Source organism: Pseudopipra pipra, chromosome 2 (assembly GCF_036250125.1).
Source record: "Pseudopipra pipra isolate bDixPip1 chromosome 2, bDixPip1.hap1, whole genome shotgun sequence".
Classification (NCBI taxonomy): Eukaryota; Metazoa; Chordata; class Aves; order Passeriformes; family Pipridae; genus Pseudopipra; species Pseudopipra pipra.
In genome coordinates, this window is record NC_087550.1 from 119,210,723 (window position 1) to 119,230,302 (window position 19,580).

General features: G+C 54.5%; 1 protein-coding gene and 1 long non-coding RNA gene across 5 annotated transcripts in view; one reads left to right on the plus strand and one right to left on the minus strand.

The window, feature by feature from the left end:
• Positions 1 to 19,580, plus strand: part of NUP98 (nucleoporin 98 and 96 precursor) — a 209,302-nt gene that overhangs the window by 6,824 nt on the left and 182,898 nt on the right. For 3 of the 4 annotated variants that reach the window (XM_064647206.1, XM_064647205.1, XM_064647208.1), the window contains 18 exons: positions 710 to 873; positions 2,091 to 2,228; positions 2,804 to 2,891; positions 3,692 to 3,784; positions 4,144 to 4,284; positions 5,152 to 5,285; positions 6,042 to 6,229; positions 7,082 to 7,198; positions 8,249 to 8,544; positions 9,265 to 9,378; positions 10,109 to 10,247; positions 11,080 to 11,257; positions 11,723 to 11,887; positions 14,784 to 14,972; positions 15,982 to 16,132; positions 17,143 to 17,563; positions 18,368 to 18,597; positions 18,831 to 19,100. In XM_064647206.1, the coding sequence (XP_064503276.1) occupies positions 710 to 873; positions 2,091 to 2,228; positions 2,804 to 2,891; positions 3,692 to 3,784; positions 4,144 to 4,284; positions 5,152 to 5,285; positions 6,042 to 6,229; positions 7,082 to 7,198; positions 8,249 to 8,544; positions 9,265 to 9,378; positions 10,109 to 10,247; positions 11,080 to 11,257; positions 11,723 to 11,887; positions 14,784 to 14,972; positions 15,982 to 16,132; positions 17,143 to 17,563; positions 18,368 to 18,597; positions 18,831 to 19,100 (3,216 nt within the window). The remainder of the gene's footprint in view (positions 1 to 709; positions 874 to 2,090; positions 2,229 to 2,803; positions 2,892 to 3,691; positions 3,785 to 4,143; positions 4,285 to 5,151; positions 5,286 to 6,041; positions 6,230 to 7,081; positions 7,199 to 8,248; positions 8,545 to 9,264; positions 9,379 to 10,108; positions 10,248 to 11,079; positions 11,258 to 11,722; positions 11,888 to 14,783; positions 14,973 to 15,981; positions 16,133 to 17,142; positions 17,564 to 18,367; positions 18,598 to 18,830; positions 19,101 to 19,580) is intronic. The other variant, XM_064647207.1, reaches the window with a different exon arrangement.
• Positions 15,706 to 17,175, minus strand: LOC135410490 (uncharacterized). The gene is made up of 2 exons (XR_010428703.1): positions 17,087 to 17,175; positions 15,706 to 16,938 (listed from the first exon to the last, which is right to left on the minus strand). It is a non-coding gene; the product is annotated as an uncharacterized LOC135410490 (long non-coding RNA).

The window sequence follows — 19,580 nt, forward strand, 5'->3', positions numbered from 1 at the left end:
TGCTTGCCTTGGGAATTCAAACACCAGTTGGAATTTTATTAGTTTTGATGCAAACTGAAAGGTAAATAGATCACAGAATCCCAGAATGGTTTGGGTGGGAAGGGACCTCAAAGCCCATCCAGTCCCACCCCTGCCATGGGCAGGGACACCTTCCACCAGCCCAGGTTGCTCCAAGCCCTGTCCAACCTGGACACTTCCAGGGATCCAGGGGCAGCCACAGCTTCTCTGGGCAACCTGTGCCAGGGCCTCCCCACCCTCACAGGGAAGAATTCCTTCCTAAGAATGGATATGTTTGTTCATTGAGTTTGACTGTCAACAGATCAAAATCCTCCAGACTGTAAGAATGGAAGTGGTTATGGGGTGACCAGTGACAGGACCCAGGGAAGGGCTGGAGCTGGGACAGGGCAGGCTCAGGGGGGATCTCAGGACAAGGTTCTTCCCCCAGAGGGTGGTGGGCACTGCCCAGGCTCCCCAGGGCAGTGGGCACGGCCCCAAGGCTGCCAGAGCTGCAGGAGGGTTTGGACAACGCTCTGAGGGACAGGGGGGAGTGTTGGGGTGTCCTGGGCAGGGCCAGGAGTGGACTGGGTGATCCTCAAGAGTCCCTCCCAGCTCAGGATATTCCATTCCTCTTCTCCTGTTTGCCTGTCCGAGGGTGGGCCCAGCTGGGTGTGGGTGAGCACTGAGGGTGTGTCCTGTCCTGCTGTCACAGGTACCACGGGCTTTGGCACCGGCACCACGGGGGGGCTCTTTGGGCAGCCCTCCCAGAGCACCAGCCTGTTCAACAAACCCTTCGGCCAGGCCACCACCACGCAGAACACCGGCTTCTCCTTCGGGGGCACCAGCACCCTGGGCCAGCCCAACACCAGCACCATGGTAAGGGGCTGAGCCCGGCTGGGCCACTGCTCCAGGGCACGGGGCAGCCCATGGGCCGGGGAGCCCGGGGGCCGGGGAGCCCGTGGGATGGGGAGCCCGTGGGCCGGGGAGCCCGTGGGATGGGGAGCCCGGGGGATGGGGAGCCCGTGGGATGGGGAGCCCGGGGGATGGGGAGCCCGTGGGACAGGGAGCCCGTGAGACAGGGAGCCCGTGGGCCGGGGAGCCTGTGGGACAGGGAGCCTGTGGGACAGGGAGCCCGTGGGCCGGGGAGCCCGTGGGCTGGGGAGCCCATGGGCCGGGGAGCCTGTGGGACAGGGAGCCCGTGGGACAGGGAGCCCGTGGGACAGGGAGCCCGTGGGCCGGGGAGCCCGTGGGCCGGGGAGCCCGTGGGATGGGGAGCCCGTGGGATGGGGAGCCCGTGGGATGGGGAGCCTGTGGGCCGGGGAGCCTGTGGGATGGGGAGCCTGTGGGATGGGGAGCCCGTGGGCCGGGGAGCCCGTGGGCCGGGGAGCCCGCGGGACAGAGCCCTCCCATTGCAGCCCAGCTGGGTGGAAGCAGGATGCTGGGCTGGGAATGCTGTGGCCAAGGGAGAGCCTCCTGCCAGTGAGGCTGTGTCAGGATAACAGGCAGCACTCAGCTGGGCACCACTAATGTGCCCGTTCCCTTCTCCAGGCACACTGCTCTCCAGCAGCTCTAGTGTTTCCATTCCTGTTCACACAGATAATAGAATTCCATGATTAACCTCCTGTGGGAATTCATTAACTGTTCTGGACTTCATGGTGACTAATGAGCAGCAATCCTGGGCTCTTGTGACACAAAGATGCTGCATAGCTGTGGCCTGTTGCATAACTAGGGACTTTGGTTCCAAAAATCCTATATCCATTGTGAATTTGTTGTGACTTCTCCCAGAAAACCCTGTGAATTGTTTCTTTTCCATGTCCTTTACTCAGCCATGAGGAAATTCCAATATCCTTTAAAGCTAAGAGCATAAATTCTTCAGGTTTTGTTTTGTTTTGTTTTTTTAATTTCCTTTTTGTAACCAATTTCTTGGAGGAGGACTAAAGCTTCTGGAATGCTCTTCCTCCCTCCTCTTCCCCCAGCACAAGGGCTAATGTACCATCATTTTACTGCCTGATTTTGGGTGTTGGATCTGTTGCTGTCAGTGCTGGACTTGGAAAAGCCTTGGAGCGTGACCTTAACCTGGTTCCTGTTCGTAGGGTCTCTTTGGGGTCACCCAGCCCTCGCAGCCCGGAGGCCTTTTTGGGACAGCTGCCAATACAAATGCTGGGACTGGATTTGGAACGGGAACGGGCCTTTTTGGACAAGCCAACACAGGATTTGGTGTTGGTGGTTCGGTATGTTTGTGCCTTACTGATGAAAGAGAGAAAACCAACCCCAGTCCTGTCCCGGGGCAGTGACCTCCATGAAAGCAGTGTTAGCTTAGGAGTTAAGATGCCTGAGATGCAAGAACAGGGTGGTTTGATGTAAACTGAAGGATAAACGTGTAATAGAGCCATTTTTTTAACGAGTGATGTGTGGAGGGATGAAAACAGCAGGGGAGGCCGAGGCTCTCAGTGCCTGAGTGGCACCAAGGCTTCCTCAGTGCAGGGCTGGAAATCCAGCTTGGAAGTTGTGGTGATGCCTGAACCAAAAATGAACTTAAACCATGATGTTCAGTCATTTTGGTTCTGGTGGAGTGAAATCACAGAATCACTGGGGTTGGAAAAGACCCTTAAGCCCCTCGAGTCCAACCCTGGGAGTTGTTTTTGGGAGGTGCTTGTGGCTTGTGATACCCCCTGGCTCGTGGGAGGCTGTGTGGGCTCAGTTGTGCTTGGCCTTAGTTCTGCCTCCTTGCCTGCAGCCAAACACCAACCCAACTCCTGCAATATCAGCCTGCCAGGTTTCTAAATTCCTTTTCTTTTCCCTTCAGACCCTGTTTGGGAACAAGCCTGCTGGATTTGGAGCCACCACGACCAGCGCGCCGTCGTTCGGAACCACCACGGGCGGTGGGCTCTTCGGTAACAACCCCCCCTCCAGACCCTGCCACCTGGGGAGCAGGGAAAAACAGGAGGATTTCAGTCATTTCAACCTGTCCTGCTTATACCACAGCCCTGGCTGTGAGCAGCACATGCTCAGGGATCGAGAGTGTTAAAGGTGCAGGGAAATGTGGTGGGTGCTGGTTTGTACCTTGGCTCTTGTGGAACAACCTGAGGCAGAAGGTTAAGTACCTTAAGTGGTTAAGTACCACGGTTTGGTGAGTCCCTAAGAGAAGGTGCAGTCTGTGGTGGCCAGGAGGGACAATGGGATCCTGAGATACATCAGGAAGAGCACTGAACGTGATACCACGTTGGATTTGTGGTGCCCATCGCAGCAGTTTGAACTGTGTCCTTGAGCTGTGCTTGTGCAAATCAGAATTCCCACCTGCTCTGGGGTGGGAGTCACAGAAATGGGTGTGTGGTATGAACAGTGTCAAGTAGGGTTTGCTCCTTCTGGGCAGTTGAAGAAAATACAGTTTACTCTGTTGCCAGATCAGCACCATCCCATCAGCTCTGGCTTTCAGTAAAACCTTGGAGTTTGTAACAAACTGAAAAGCCTAAGAAGGCAAACCAGCATTTTTCTGTGCCATTTTTAGTGTTATATTCATAACTTTAATATGTTTATTGCCACTGAAATTGCTCTTTGCTGCTTGTCAGTTTAGCCTGCACTGCTGGAAGGAGTGTGAGATTTGCTCTTGACTGTGGCAGGGCTCTTCGCTTTTTTGATTTAAACACTTGGGGTTAGGTTCACTTCTAATCAGCTACTCGTTCTGTTCTTGAAGGTTTTGGTGCCAACACTGCTGGAAATAGTTTGTTTGGAAATAAACCTGCAACTGGGACTCTGGGAACTGGACTTGGAACAGGGTTTGGAACAGGTAAGAGTTTCCCAGCTCACCTCTTCCCAGCCTAAGCCCAGTCATCAGACTGCAGTGCTGATCCAGCCTGGGGATTGCCTGTAACTGAGGTAGGAAAGGCTGTGAAGGCTTCAAGCCAGGGATCCCAGTTTCAGAGCTTGTTAACTCAGTGCTAATGACCTATTAGAAACTGGGCAGCACTGGTGGAACTGGTGAGGTCCTCTGTGTTCAGACCCTCTGGTCTGATCCCGTGAGTCCTGCGTGTAGCATCCATGGACACGGGCAGTGTTTCCTGCAGTTCAGTGAGGAGCTGATTCTTTGCTGGGCTTGTAAGATTGCCACAGTGTCACAGTCAGTGACATTCACCTCTCCTGTCACAGCTCTGGGGGCAGGACAGACGTCCTTGTTTGGAAACACCCAGCCCAAGCTGGGGGGAACGCTGGGAACGGGAGCGTTTGGAGCGCCGGGATTCAACACCTCCACAGCCACTCTGGGCTTTGGGGCCCCTCAGCCTGCTGTAGGTGAGTGTCCTGAACCCAACTGCTGCTTCCTGCCTTGTGTCCGTGTGCCTGAACACGGGAGCACACCTCACCCAAAGGCTTTGGGCTGACAGAACGTCTTGGAGGCCCCTTCTGTCCTCAGGAGCAGTGGAGACTGTGTTAATGACCTGGTTGTTTTTTTTTTTTTTGCTAATTATATGTATATTTTTAAGTAATTCCAAGTTGCTTAAGCTTTGTTTTCAAGATTACTGACATTTCCTATCATTGGATTTGGGCAGCAAGAGTAGATGCTTACAAAAAAATAGGGAAATGCAGCATTGGCTTCTTCAGTAATTCCAGATAGGAGGGACCTGGAGGGACTTTATTGGGCCACTAATAAATAAGATCCATTAGTCTCCAGCTCTTCTCTTGACTTGTTGCAGACCCTGACAGTAAGCTGTTCCTGAGAGTGGTTTTGTTGTTCTTTAGGAATGCACAGATTCACTCTGTTTTTTTTGGAATTAGAATTAAGCTGCTCTTGGTGGCTCGAACACTTCAGTGTGAGCACTTAGAGCATTTTAATGGGAGTTAAAATTAGATACTAGAAGATGGAGAGACAAAATTAAGAGTGCCCTGTAGAGAGGACCTTTAAGTTTGGTTGCTGTAGCAGCAATGCAAAAATTCTGCATGAAATATTTGCCCTGCCCAGCCTTTCAGAAGCCAGCTGGACTAGCTGAGTATTTTGGCAGGCCAGGCTCTTCCACTGCCCCGTAGCTCTCCATACCCTCAGCTCTTCAGCTTAGGGAAGGTGGTTGCACACTGTGGAGGAGGAGGTGCTGTGGCAGACGCTGTCCCTGCCTGCCCTGGCTCAGCAGCAGGGCTGTAAAGCTGCAGTGCTTTGTCTTGCAGCCCTGACAGACCCCAACGCCTCGGCGGCCCAGCAGGCTGTCCTGCAGCAGCACCTCAACAGCCTCACCTACTCCCCCTTCGGAGACTCCCCGCTCTTCAGAAACCCCATGTCCGACCCGAAGAAGAAAGAGGAGGTAAGAGCACAACACACTGAACTCATTTGTGGGGCAGAGTTGAAGTTACTTTGGTTTGTGTTCACTGTCCTCACTTGAATGCACAGGGAGCAGCGAAATAAGTTGCTCTCTGTGTTCTCCCAGTGGTGCAGTGGCTTTTGACCCTCTCCAAGACACAAACTACTTTATCTTGCTCCAGTGGAAGGTCCCCTGCCTGTGGCAGGGGAGTTGGAACTGGATGATCTCTATGGTCCCTTCCAACCCAAACCATTCCATGACTTCCTGCTTTTGCCTGCAGCAGAGCCTTGCCTTTGGAGTTCTTGTGCTCACTGCTGCTGCTTGGGAATAAAGATGGGTAGTTGCTAATGCTTGGAATAATTCTAGAGATGTGCTTGAGCTTTGCTTAGGACATCTCTGAGAGTCTCTGACAAACCTTTCCCTGCTGACTTGTTTAAAATACGACAAACCAAGCACTTTTCAGGTTTTTGAAGTGTTAGGGGAGGTTGTAAGTGGCTGCTTCCCCAGGGCAGGTTCCAGGGGCTGGAGATGGGTCCTGCCTGGCAGCTGGAGCCCAGCACAGGGCCTGGGGGGCACATAGATCCAGGCTGATGGATGGGGCTGTTCCTGGAGGCCTCCTACCTGAGTTTGTTTATTGCTTCCCCCGTGACTTCTCATCCCCTTTGCATTTCCAGGCCCTGGGCTGGAGCACCTTCCAGCCGTCCCAAACCTTCACAGCACGTGCTCTGGCAGTTCCAACTCTCCCTGTTTCTGTTTCAGAGGCTGAAGCCAACCAACCCAGCAGCCCAGAAAGCCCTGACAACACCCACTCACTACAAGCTGACCCCCCGGCCGGCCACCCGGGTGCGGCCCAAGGCCCTGCAGTCGTCGGGATCCGCCAAGTCCAAGCTCTTCGACGGGCTGGACGACGACGAGCCCTCCCTGTCCAACGGGGCCTTCATGCCAAAGTCAGTGTCTGGGCAGGGCTGAGAACCTTCTCGGCAGGCCCAGTAACTCCTGGGGAGTTTCCTAACTCCTGTCATTTCGTGCCCTGGTTCAAACAGGAATAGGGATGGCGAGTTTTCTGTAGGACTTGAATAGAACTGTGTTCTGCAGAGGAGGTGAAAAAGTTCAGCTTAAACTGTTGAGGCCCAATAAGCTGTAAAATGAGGTCAGCCCACAATGGGAGCAAAGCTCCTATGAAATCAAGTAGGAATTCTTACCAGGAAAGCTTGCACAGGGTAATACTCCCTCCTCCTGCACTAAGAGTGTCACCAGGTTTGCTGCTGCCCTCAGCAAGGAGGCACATTTCTGGTGGGTTTATCCCAGCCCTGGTTCTGTTTCAGATCCACACATGTTTCTGTGAGGAATAAATTGTGGATCCGCCCAAGTGAACCTTTTGGGTTCAATCTTCTGGGGCATCAGTGACAGTCAAAGAAAAAAGGGGGTTGGAAAGCTTTGGAGTTTAGTAAAAACAAAGAGCACAAAGTAGACTGACCCTGCAGTAAAATGAACCTGCACCTGTGGGCAGACCTTGTGTGCCTCTGGAAAAACTGATTTGAAAAACAGGGAACCCAGTGGTTTGCTGAGCTTGGGCTTTGAGACTTTCACTGACTTGTGCATTTTACACCTACCCTTAAACCAAAGCCTTGAATGGAATTCCAAAAAGAGTTTTGGTGTCTCCAACAGGAGACTTGATATGTCCTGAGTGTGGGAACAGGTCCTAGAGCTGGTTCTGGTCCATCTGAATGAAGCATGAAATGTGTATTTATGCAGTGGATAGATCCAAATGCTCAGGTGTTGGTGTGTTTTGCTTTCAGGAAGAGCATCAAGAAGCTGGTTCTGAAGAACCTGAACAGCAGCAGCCTGTTCTCCCCCGTGAGCCGCGAGAACGAGGACCTGGCATCCCCGTCCGAGTACCCCGAGAACGGGGACAGGTGAGTCAGCACCTCGGGGTTTGTCTTCAGCAGGAGTCAGCCTGGTGCTGCCTCTGGTACCGCTGACAACAGGGAGTTCTCCTCAGGGCTGTCACCTTAGCTGGTCACTGGCAGCAACTGCCCTGCTGGGACATTCATTTCCTCCTGAATGAACTCTGTGTCATTGCTGCGTGGCACTGCCAGGTCATCCTACCCAACAGCAGGGGCAGTGGAGCAACTTGTTTTTCTGGATGAGTCTCTCTTCATTCCCTGTAGTGAACAACCAGGACATTCCTTGAGCTAAGTGCTAAACCTTTAAGGTCCCTTCTCCCCTGAGGGGAGAAGAACCTTTTGAGGTTAGTCCTCAGTGATGTGGGAATTGCAGGGAAGCTCCACTGGTCCTGACATCTCATGTTTCTATTTTCTGCACATGTATTTTGTACAGATTAAAGAGAGGAGCCTCTAAGGCTCCCCCAAAGCCAGAATTCCAACCTCCTCTAAAAACCTGTGGCCATAGTTCAGCTGAACTCTGGTTTTCCTTTGGGTTCTTTTAATCAGAGGCTGAAAAAAAACTCCTAAGCAGCTCAACATGTTGATTTTATTGAAAGCTCCCAGAAGTAAGAACTGATGTGGGAGTGGGGTCACCCTGGCCCTGCACTGGGCAGTTCCTTGGGGGCAGAGGGGTTGGGAGCTGTACACCTCCCTTTGAAGCCTCTGTTCCAGACTGAGTGCCCTGTGTCACCCAGGCTCTGCTCACAGGGCATGTGCTTCAGTCCTCAGCCACTGTGGGGCCCCTCTCCCAGTCTCACCAGTGTCGTGCTGGGAGCCCCAGGTGACAGAAGGCAGAGGTTGTCAAGCAGGGGTGGAGGGAAGGGGAACAATCCCTGATTCTGCAGTTCAGGTCATCCTGCTGGCTTTTTGTGTGGCTAGGCAGCAGAAGTTTAATCACAGGATATCCTGAGTTAGAACAAACCCACGGGGATCATCCAGGTCCAACTCCTGGCCCTCCACAGGAGCGTTGGCCCAGGCCCCTCGGGACTCAATAATGCCACGTTGCCCTTGGTTTCCCAGGTTCTTCCTGTCGGTGCCCCCCGAGGAGAACCACCGTGCGGACGGGGAGCGCGAGGAGGAGGAGGCGCACGAGGTGACGCGGTTCTACACCAACCCCATCGCCAAGCCCGTCCCGCAGAGCCTGGAGGGCGGCGGGCACAAGGGGCAGCCCGTGGACGACACCATCGTGGCGCTGAACATGCGGGCGGCGCTGCGCAACGGGCTGGAGGGCAGCAGCGAGGACGCCTCCTGCCAGGACGACTCCCTGCAGGACGAGCCCGAGGAGCCCGACACCCTGCACCACCTGTACCCTGCAGGTGGGCACTCCGGGGCAGGGCAGCGTCCTCTGCGGCTTCTCTGCTCCCCTGCACCCTCAGCTTTCTCTGGTTTCCCTCCTCTTTTCTCCAGAACACACATCCTGCTCCCCACTCTCCTGCCTAGTGCAGAAATCTAACCTGCTGAGTCAGTGAGCGTTTAAATTTTATCCCCCGGTTTGATGTCACGCGTGTTGGGGCTTTTTTAAACTCACGGGAAGGGAAAAGATTTGTTCATCCTTTCAAGTAACACGTGGCATGTAATGAGACTGGCAGGTGATGTGCTCAAAAGAGATGTCTTCAGACATTTTGTAGGTGCCAAAAGCTTTTGAGAAATTTAAAGATTTAAATTGGACAAATTAATAGAAGAACAGTTGGAGCCTCTTAAACGTAAAAGAAGCTGCAGCTTGGTCAGCAGGTGCTCAAGCCCCCGGGCTGTTAAAGCTGCACTTGCATCTTTCTCCCTGCCCACCTTTTCCCCTTTCTTTGCACTCCTGCTCTCTGACAGGTGGCTGGGCTGGGAGGACCTGCCAGAGCACTTGGCTCAAATGTGCTCTGAAGCCTTGGAATGAAGGTGTTCTAGTGCCTGTTGGCTTTTGGTGCACTTAATATCAGTTCCTCTGAGGCTTCCAGTTGTTCAGGCTGGCAAAAGAAACTGGATGAGACTCTGGGAATGTTGGTAACTTGCTGCCAGCCTTGTTCTCAGGGAATGTTCTCTTGCAGGGATTGTTCTGACACGAGCTGGCTACTACACCATCCCCTCCATGGAGGAGCTGGCCAGGTTCACCAACGACAGGAACGAATGTATCGTGACAGACTTCACCATAGGCCGCAAAGGTGAGACCCCCCTGCCTGCCCAGGGGCTCCTCCTTCATCCAGGGAGTCCTGAAGCTGCAGAACCCAAGTGCCAAACCCTCAGGCTGATTGTAACCAGGGCCCTTGGCTTTGGGAGCAGTTTGCATGGAAGTGGTGTGGGATTTTAGGGGAGAATAAATCACAGAATCAAAGACTGGTTTGGCTTGGAAGGGACCTTAAAACCCATCTCATTCCATGGGCAGGGACACCTTCCACCAGCCCGGGGTGCTCCAAGCCCCGTCCAACCTGGCCTTGGACACTTCCAGGGATCCGGGGGCAACCACAGCTTCTCTGGGCAACCTGGGCCAGGGCCTCCCCACCCTCAGAGCCAGGAATTCCTTCCCAATATCCCATCTAACCCTTCCCTCTGGCAGTGGGAAGCCATTTCTCCTTGTCCTCTCCCTCCAGACCCTTGTCCCCAGTCCCTCTCCAGCTCTCCTGGAGCCCCTCTAGATCCTGGCAGGGGTTTTAAGGTCTTCCTGGAGCCTTCTCCTCTCCAGGCTGGACACCTCCTGCTCTCACAGCCTGAAATAATGGTGTTGAAGTGGATAATGCTTCTTCAGGATTTCCTCACTGGGAAGGAATCGTCACCTGGACTTTGCCCTGGATTCAGGACAGGGCTGGGTGAAGCAGGGGCAGCACAGCAGGAATGGGGGTTCTCTGGCACGTGACTTTTCACAGACAAATTGTGACATTTTGGTTGGTTCTGCAGGTTATGGATCAATTTACTTTGAAGGAGAAGTAAATCTAACAAACCTAAATCTGGATGAGATCGTTCATATCCGGAGAAAAGAAGTCATTGTTTACCCTGACGACGAGAGAAAACCACCCATTGGGGAAGGTTTAAATAGGTAGGTGTTAAATAAGGCTGATTTTAAAATCCTGCCAGGCTGCTGTGTTTGCAGGTGGGGACCAGGACATCTCGGTCCAAGTTGTGCATTCAGCATGTAGTGTTACAGCTGTGGGAGACTTGCACATTTCTGAACCAGAAATTGGGTTTAAAAGTTGCTTTGAGCTCACCTGTCCCGTTCTCACCTGTCCCATTCTCACCTGTCCTGCTCTGAGCTGAGCTCACCTGTCCCATTCTCACCTGTCCCATTCTCACCTGTCCCATTCTCACCTGTCCCATTCTCACCTGTCCCATTCTCACCTGTCCTGCTCCGAGCTGAGCTGAGCTCCCCTGTCCCATTCTCACCCATCCCGTGCTGAGCTGAGCTCGCCTGTCCCATTCTCACCTGTCCCATGCTGAGCTGAGCTCACCTGTCCCATTCTCCCCTGTCCCGTGCTGAGCTGAGCTGAGCTCGCCTGTCCCATTCTCACCTGTCCCGTGCTGAGCTGAGCTGAGCTCACCTGTCCCATTCTCCCCTGTCCCGTGCTGAGCTGAGCTGAGCTCGCCTGTCCCATTCTCACCTGTCCCGTGCTGAGCTGAGCTGAGCTCACCTGTCCCATTCTCCCCTGTCCCGCTCTGAGCTGAGCTGAGCTCACCTGTCCCATTCTCCCCTGTCCCGCTCTGAGCTGAGCTCGCCTGTCCCGCTCTGAGCTGAGCTCACCTGTCCCATTCTCACCTGTCCTGTGCTGAGCTGAGCTCGCCTGTCCAGTCTCCCCTGTCCCGGTCCCAGCTCCCCTCTGTCCCGAGCAGCTTTCCCTCAGCCCCCGTGCCCTGACGTTTGTGCCCCGTGCCAGGCGGGCCGAGGTGACCCTGGACGGGGTGTGGCCCACGGACAAGACGTCGCGGTGCCTGATCAAGAGCCCGGAGCGGCTGGCGGAGATGAACTACGAGGGCCGGCTGGAGGCCGTGTCCCGCAAGCAGGGCGCCCGCTTCAAGGAGTACCGCCCCGAGACCGGCTCCTGGGTGTTCAAGGTGAGGGCTGCACCAAAGGAGGCTGGAGATGGGCTGTCCTGAGAGTTTATAGTTCACATTGGCTGAACTTCTGACAGCTCTCTCAGGTGCCTCAGCCATGGGGAGAACCATCCTCACCAGCTGTCTCCCCATCCCTGGAGCTGTCCAGGACCAGGTTGGACAGGGCTTGGAGCAGCCTGGGCTAGTGGAAGGTTTCCCTGCCCTTGGAATAATATGAGCTTTAAGGTCTCTCTGAACCCAAACGAACCTGGGGTTCTGTGATCAAAACTGTGGCCTCAGACCTGCCTACAGGCGGTTTTGGTCTATAGAGAGGCCGAACTTGTTGCAGGTGTCACAGCTGTATATGCTGGGACCCCTGCATGGGCAGGGGACAGTTACACCTGCTCGTTGTCCAGGCCTTCCAGAAATGGGTGCCTGAAACCTCTGTTCCAAGCTGTGACACGTTTGTCCTTCTCCTTAACACAGGTAGCACACTTTTCCAAGTATGGCTTGCAAGATTCAGATGAGGAAGAAGAAGATCATCCTTCCAAAGTGGACACCAAGAAGTTAAAGACCACCCCTGTGCCACCCCCAGGGCACCTGCCACCCCAGCAGATGGCCCTGAACGGCAAACCAGCACCCCCGGCTCAGGTAGAAGGACAGTGACTAAAGGGGGTTGGAAACGTGGCATTTGGAGAGTAGCTGGTGCCTGGGAAGGGGTGGTTGGAGTATCCTGGAATCCAGAGAGTGAAACCTTACACAAACTCTTCTGAACTCTGAGTGTTTGCATGTTGTTTTTCATGGAGTACTTGACGTTTCATACTGAGAGGGGGCGTGGGGAGGCTTTCAACCCTTGTTTCTTGTTCAGATTCTAGTGTGAGTTTGGCAGCTTTGCACCACTTCTGGAAGAACCCTTGTTTTTGTGACTATTAAACACACACTCTGTAATGCCAACGCCTGCTGCCTGCCTGGAGAGTGATGCTGTGCATTCAGTTGCTTCTGCCATCATTAGTGTGCAAGACTCTCTGCTTCTTATTTGAAGAACGTGCTCTATTTTTATTAAAAAACCTGCTTTTTTAAGGCTGGTTACATGCTGGATTTGTAAATGTCTCTGTGTTGGATGTGACAGCTCCTAAAGCTTTGCAAAACATCCTCAGTGCTGGGCCCCTCTTACACAGAGCAGGCAGAGTTTGATCCAGTTCACTGGGAACAGGAGCCTGGCTGTGCCTGGGTGGCCAATGGCCCCTGGGCTGTGCCAGCCCCAGTGTGGGCACAGCCCCAGGGCAGGGACTGTCCCCTGTGCTGGCACTGCTGAGGGACCTCCAGGGCTGTGTCCAGGTCTGGAACCTCATGGGAGAGAGACATGGAGGGGCTGGAGCGTGTGCAGGGAAGGGACCAGAGCTGGGAAGGGGCTGGAGCAGCAGGAGGGGCTGAGGGAGCTGGGGGGGCTCAGCCTGGAGAAAAGGAGGCTCAGGAGGGACCTTCTGGCTCTGCAACCCCCTGACAGGAGGGGGGAGCCGGGGGGGGGTCGGGCTCTGCTGCCAGGGAACAAGGGACAGGAGGAGAGGGAACGGCCTCCAGCTGTGCCAGGGGAGGCTCAGGTCGGGTATTGGGAAAATTCCTCATGGAAAGGCCTGTGCAGCCCTGGCACAGTGATGACTCACATTCCTGGAAGGATTTAACAGCCATGTGGATGTGGCACTTGGGGACATGGGTTAACAGTGGCCTTGGCAGTGCTGGGGAACAGATGGGCTCAGAAGCTTTTCCAACCTCCAGGATTTTGTGTTTGTAACATAGAATTTTTTTCCTGATATTCCTGAACCTCTGCTGGCCACTTGTGTGGTAGGAGGACACAGATCTCCAGGCAGGTTGGAGGGGCCCTGGGGCTCCTGGTCACTGTCCAGCAGTGCCAGCAGCTCTGCCCCCTGGACAGACCAGGTGAGCTGCCACCTCTGCTCTGGGCCTGCAGTGGGGAATCCCAGAGCAGTGTCCAGCTGCTGTTCTAACCCTCCTTCAGGGGCCTGGGCTTATTAACACCTTGATCATCGTGCTGCTGGATAGATCCTTCATGACTTGTGTTCTGAGCTGCACTCAGGGCTGTCCCACAGCCTCACTGCAGCTCCCCTTCCTGCTTCCTGGTCACACTGATGGCACCAGAGCGGAGGTTTTAAACTCTCAGAAATACTGGGAGTATCTCTGATATGTTCAAACCTGTCTTACACATTCCAGTGTACTTAAAAACCCCTCTTGGTTCATTAACCTCTCTGACTTGCATACCATTAACTCAGGTTTTAATTTCTGAAAATAGGAAAAATGTCATTTTGTTTCCCAAACCCCTGAGAAACAACACAGCATGGCTTGAAACTTGCCAAACTCTTGGTGTAGAACATGTCTGAAAAAAGTACTATTTGGGCTGTAGGAAGCATTTAGGATCCAGGCTTGGGGTTTTTCTTGTCTTCCCTCGCTAACTTGAATATTAATGAATTGATTAATGTTGCAAGGGAGTGGTTACACGGGGACCTGCTGCATTAAAGCCCAATGAAGGGAGCAGTGAAACTTGGGTGTTTGTAACCATATTTTGACTTGTAAATCTGTCCCACGTGCTGGGCCATGCTCACATTCTGGGTCTGCCACTCACTTTTGTCTTTACAGCCCCCCCCAGTCTGATTTTATCTGCCTCAGCTCAGCCCCTCCATCCCATTTCCTGCCTAATCCTACTGAGCTAAGCACAGCCTCGTGAATATGCTCCTTAATTCCTGAGCAGGATTCCAGGGCACTCCCTGCCTGGGTTTCTCCACTCCTCTGTTTACATCACTTCAGTGGTCTGTACTGTGTTTTTCCTGGGAATTGAGGAAGCTGGAAGCATGAGGCTTTCCCAGGACATGTAGCTGAGCCATGGGATGGTTAAACAGGAGCCAAACCAGTACTCTGGAGCTCAGGCCCCAGTCTGGGGCAGAGGTACAGGCATGACAGTGGTCAGAGTTAGCCATGGAATCACGGAGTGGTTTGGGTTGGAGGGACCTTAAAGCTCATCCAGTCCCACCCCCTGCCACTATCCCAGGCTGCTCCAAGTCTCATCCAGCCTGGCCTTGGACACTTCCAGGGATCCAGGGGCAGCCACAACCTGTGCCAGGGCCTCCCCACCCTCACAGTAACGACTGAAAGTTGAGTTCTTTGTGGAATGCAGACTCCTTGGTTTGAATTTGTGCTGCATGGGATGGGCTCTGGGGGAGAAAAGGAGGAAGGCAGGACAAACAGAGCTCTCCCTTCGCTGGGAACATGAGAACTGGAAGGCTGAAGAACAGTTTCCAAAACTGAATGGCAGAACTGGGTAAACTCCAGGAGGGCACCTCTAAGCTGAGACTGCTTCTTCCGTGTCACTGGCACACCCTGGAGGTTCTGTGTGTCCACCCCTGACCTTGGTGTGGAGCCTTGGCACCCCCAGGGAACGCTCGGCTGCGCTTGCAGGTGATTGCTGGGACTCTGAGGTGCTCTGTCCTGGCAGGGGTGTGACCCAGGGGGTGTGACGTGGCCTCTGTATCCACAGCCCCTGGAGCTGGAGCAGCTGGGCAGGGTGGTGGAGCTGGACAGCGACATGGCAGACATCACCCAGGAGCAGCCCCAGGAGCAGCCCCAGGAGCCCTTTGGGGAGGACAGCCTGGCCGAGGAGCAGGAGGCCGTGCCCACCTCCACCCACATCGCCTCCACCCACGGCATCAACCCCTACGTCCTGCAGGTCAGTGTCCTGCCAGCCCTCCCAGGGCAGGAGCTGGGAGAGCCAGCCCTTCTCCAGGGCTGCATTTGCCTCCCAGTGTTTGTGTGTCAGCTTGTAATGGACTGTGCCTCACTCCTGGAGTGGGACTGAACTTACCAGGGCTCTGTTCTGTGGGAAACCTCGGAGACATGGAAAGCTCAGAGCTGAAGGAACACTCACCCTAAAGCCAGAACTCTGATTTAACTCTGGAGTGTGGGCAGTGGGATAAGCTGAGCTAATGGCAGACTTGGCCTTGGGCCCAGCTGGTGGAGAACAAGGGGTTGGGATAACTGGTCTTGATTTGGGGTTTGTTGTTCGTGCTTGTATTTCATAGAATCCCAGACTGGTGTGGGTGGGAAGGGACCTTAAAGCCCATCCAGTGCCACCCCTGCCATGGCAGGGACACCTTCCACCAGCCCAGGGTGCTCCAAGCCCCATCCAACCTGGCCTTGGACACTTCCAGGGATCCAGGGGCAGCCACAGCTTCTCTGGGCAACCTGGGCCAGGGCCTCCCCACCCTCAGAGCCAGCAATTCCTTCCCAATATCCCATCTATCCCTGCCCTCTGGCAGTGGGAAGCCATTCCCCCTTGTCCTGTCCCTCCAGGCCTTTGTAATTTCCTGGAAGGAAAGTACTGTGAACACTCTTGGGCTTCTACCTATGATAACAAATAGTCCTGAAGTTCTTCCTTAAGCTGAAAAACAAGCGGACAGAGCTAAGATCTAAGAAATCAGGATTATTTTTGGGATGTCACTCCCTTCCCTAACAAGTCCACAGTAGTTTAACTAGTAGTTGTAAAACCCTGTCATCAGGTGACATCCTGAGCTGTGCCTCCACTGTTTCTTGGAATATTTGCATCCATGAGTGTGTTGTTTGGTCATGTGCTGCATGTGGGAGTTATTTTGGGTGGGAAGAGCTATTTTGATGAGCTCAGGGAACTGCTGCAGTGAGAGGGATTGCTGATGTGCTGCCTTGGCTTCCCACGTCCTCAGATCATGAAAGCTTCCTTGCTTGCTGATGACGACGACCTGGATTTGATCCTGGATTATCCTGGGAAGCAACCTGTCAAAGTGGACACTTCCCAAGAGATCTGCTCTCCAAGGCTGCCCATTTCAAAATCACAAGGGCAGAAAAGACACTCAGGTACGGTGAGAAACCACAGATTGTGTGAAGAAAGAGCTGAGTTTCAACATGAACTGGCAAAGTCAGAGGATCTGCAGCAGTTCCTGTCTGCCACTCCTTCCTCCTCTGTTCATTCCCTGCTCCAGTGCCTGGAGCACCTCCCTCTCCTCCTCTGACACTTGCACTGCTCTTTTCACAGTTTGCCTTTGGTTTTGTTTGCTTTTTTATTTAACCTGCCTCTGTGGGTTTTAATATCTCACAGAGGCACCAACAACTCTGTAGCTTAGTTTGGAGGTGCCACGAGCTCCCTGGGTGGGCTCAGGGGGAGCCAGCACGGGGCAGACCCAGAGCCCTCACTGCCCAAACCTTGTCCCTCACACCCAGTGCATCCACTAACTGGTGCTTTCCATAGGAATATTGGCAAATCCCTCTGGTAACAAGCATGGTGATGCTTCCTAGTTGAGGAAACCCATTAATTCAGATGGGTTAATTAATTCAAAGCCAATTTGATTTAAAGGGACAGACCTGAGCTGTGCCTGTGGGTTCAGTGTCAGCCCTGCTAATCAGTTCTCCCCCCCCTTCTGTTCTGATGTCTTAATTCTGGCATTAAATTGGTGACTCCTTTGGGAACTGCTGGTTGTGGGTGAGGCTGTCCCTGTCCTGTTCCTGGGAACACCCCACGTGTTCCTTTGGCTCAGGGGGGTCTGTGGGTCTCAGCACTGCAGACAACCACACTTAGCCCTGAGTTTCCCTCACACCCTGTTATCCAAACACTTCCACTGGCTGCTCCAGGAGCCCTGGAACACCTTGAGAAGGGCAGAACTGTCCTTTGTACAGTCATTGTAATATATTCCCTTTCCCCCACTTTGAGTCTGGTGTGTTTTGTCTGGAAAAACCCATCTCACATTAGGTTGAGATGTGGGAGGGGGGAATGGAGCTAGGGAATTGGATTTTAGGGCTATCTCAAACCATGACACCGTGACACACGGCTGCCCCTCCACTGAAACACTCTTCCCGCTTCTCCCTGCCAGCTGCTGGGCTGCTGCAGTCCCGCTTTGCCAGCGTCCTCGTCCAGCCGCCGGGCGCTGCCGTGCCCGATGCCAAGGCCCGCAGGACGTTGGGCAGCCCCCCTCCCGGGGCCCTGTGGTCAGCAGTGTCCCCGCTGGCCGCCGTGTTCTCCGTGCCCCCGGCGGTGCCCGAGGTGCAGGTGAGGACAGTGGGTGCCCGCCGGCAGCGCGGCCTCGTCCCTCTGGAGCGCTCCATCACCTACGGCAAAGGGAAGCTCCTGATGGACATGGGACTCTTCATGGGGCGCTCCTTCCGCGTGGGCTGGGGCCCCGACTGGACGCTGGTCAATTGTGGAGATCAGCTGAGTGGGTCGAGTGAAAGGGAAGATCCTCAGTGTGAGCCTGTGGAATACGGATTCCTGCCGACTCCCGTGGCTCCCAAATCGTGAGTAGTGCTTTCCCTCGGGATCTGACACGCTCCTTGTGTTTGACAGAGTCCTGGTGGCAGGTCAGTGTTCCTTCTGACATGCAGGAGTGGTGCAAGATTGTGTTTGCCGTGGAGATCTTCATGTCCCTTGGCCACAAAAAGTTGGGTGTCAAGTTTGGGAATACCTTAGTAAGAGGAGTCATTTTTTTACCAAATAAATAGCACTGTCACCCAGGAAAAGGTTAAAGAAAAAGTTCAAAGTTGTCCCTGCTGGTTGGACACCTGCCCTACCTAAGGAAGTTGTTCACCTTCTGAATTCCCAGCTGCCTTCAGTTCTGCCTGTACATCCAGCAGCACACAGACCTTGCTGGGTCTCCATACCTGGACTGGAATACAGCTACATGTCCCACCACTGAAGTGCTCCAGACAGCTTGTCTGGGTGTTCTCCAGCATATCTGAAGTGCTGAGGGAATGAGCTGTGGTAAAGATGTGCTCGTTGCCTTTGGAGAGCTCAGCGAGGTTTATTGACCAAATCACAGAATCACAGGAGGTTATGGTTGGGAGGGACCTTAAAGACTTGTTTTTAACAGCTAAACATCTTTTTGTACCACCTGCCACGGGCAGGGACATCTTCCATTAGACCAGGTGGTTCAGGATCCCAAAGCCTGGTTCCAAGCCCCAGGCTCTGTCACCAGGATTTCCATAGCTGGCTGTTGGCCTTGGATTATGTTTTACTGTCGTGTTAATTAGGATGAGTTGCCTCAATTGCATGGAGAATATTCAGAACATTTGCTACTTGTTTTATCTTCTTTTTCTTGCCAGACTCACAGAATCCCCTTTCAAGGTCCATGTGGAAAAGCTGAGCTTGGAACAACGGAAGATGGACAGGGACAAGGAGCTGTATCTCACCCCTCTGGAGATAAAGCTGAAGCACAGCACTGTCCATATGGATGAGCCCTGTCCTCTCCTGGCCCCCAACCCTGGAGTCTCTGCTATCCATGAGTATGCTGACTGGGCCAGGAAGGCATCCGAGGATCCTGCTGTGGCAGAGAGTGAGTATGGAATGATTCTTTTCACAGAATCGCCGAGGTTGGAAAAGCCCTCCCAGCCCACAGATCCCCCCTGTGCCCCATCCCCACCTTGTCCCCCAGCCCAGAGCACTGAGTGCCACCTCCAGGGCTGGGCACTCCAAACCTCCCTGGGCAGCCCTTGCAGACACTGGGGGTGGTGACCCCTGCGGGCTCCTCCTCACGCAGCCCTCTCACACAGAGCTGTGTGTCCCCAGGCGTGGTGAAGCACTGGTGCCTGGCCTGGACGCTGTGCGAGGCCGTGTGGGGGCGGCTGCAGGAGCTGGAGGCGCGGCTGGAGGAGCCCAGCGAGTACGTGCTGGCGCTGGAGCGGCGCCGGGCCTTCTCCCGCTGGCTGGCGCGGACCGCGGCCGCACGCATCGACCACGAGGTGGCCCTGGCCCGGCACGGCAGCCACGTCGAGGCCGTCTTCAGCTGCCTCACGGGCAAGAGGATCGGGGAGGCCTGCAGGCTGGCACAGCAGGCGGGTGAGCACCAGGGCCCGGCGCTGGGGAGGGGCGGGGAGGGGTTGTGCACGGGGAGGGGTTGTGCACGGGGAGGGGTTGTGCACGGGGAGGGGTTGTGCACGGGGAGGGGTTGTGCACGGGGAGGGGTTGTGCCCGGGGAGGGGGTGCCCGGGGAGGGGTTGTGCACAGGGAGGGGGTGCACGGGGAGGGGTTGTACACGGGGAGGGGGTGCACTCGGGGAGCTGAGAGTCACTGGATACTCTGCATGTGGAGTGTTCCCTTGGCAGTGGCCACAGCATCATGGAATGGTTTGGGTTGGGAGGGACCTTAAAGCCCATCCAGTGCCACCCCTGCCATGGGCAGGGACACCTTCCACCAGCCCAGGTTGGATCCCTTCCAACCCAGGCCCCATCCAACCTGGCCTTGAAGATTAGGTGAGGGCTGCTGCTGGAGTCCCTGATCCCATTCACTACCTCTGTCAGCTTCCCCCAGTTAGGAAGT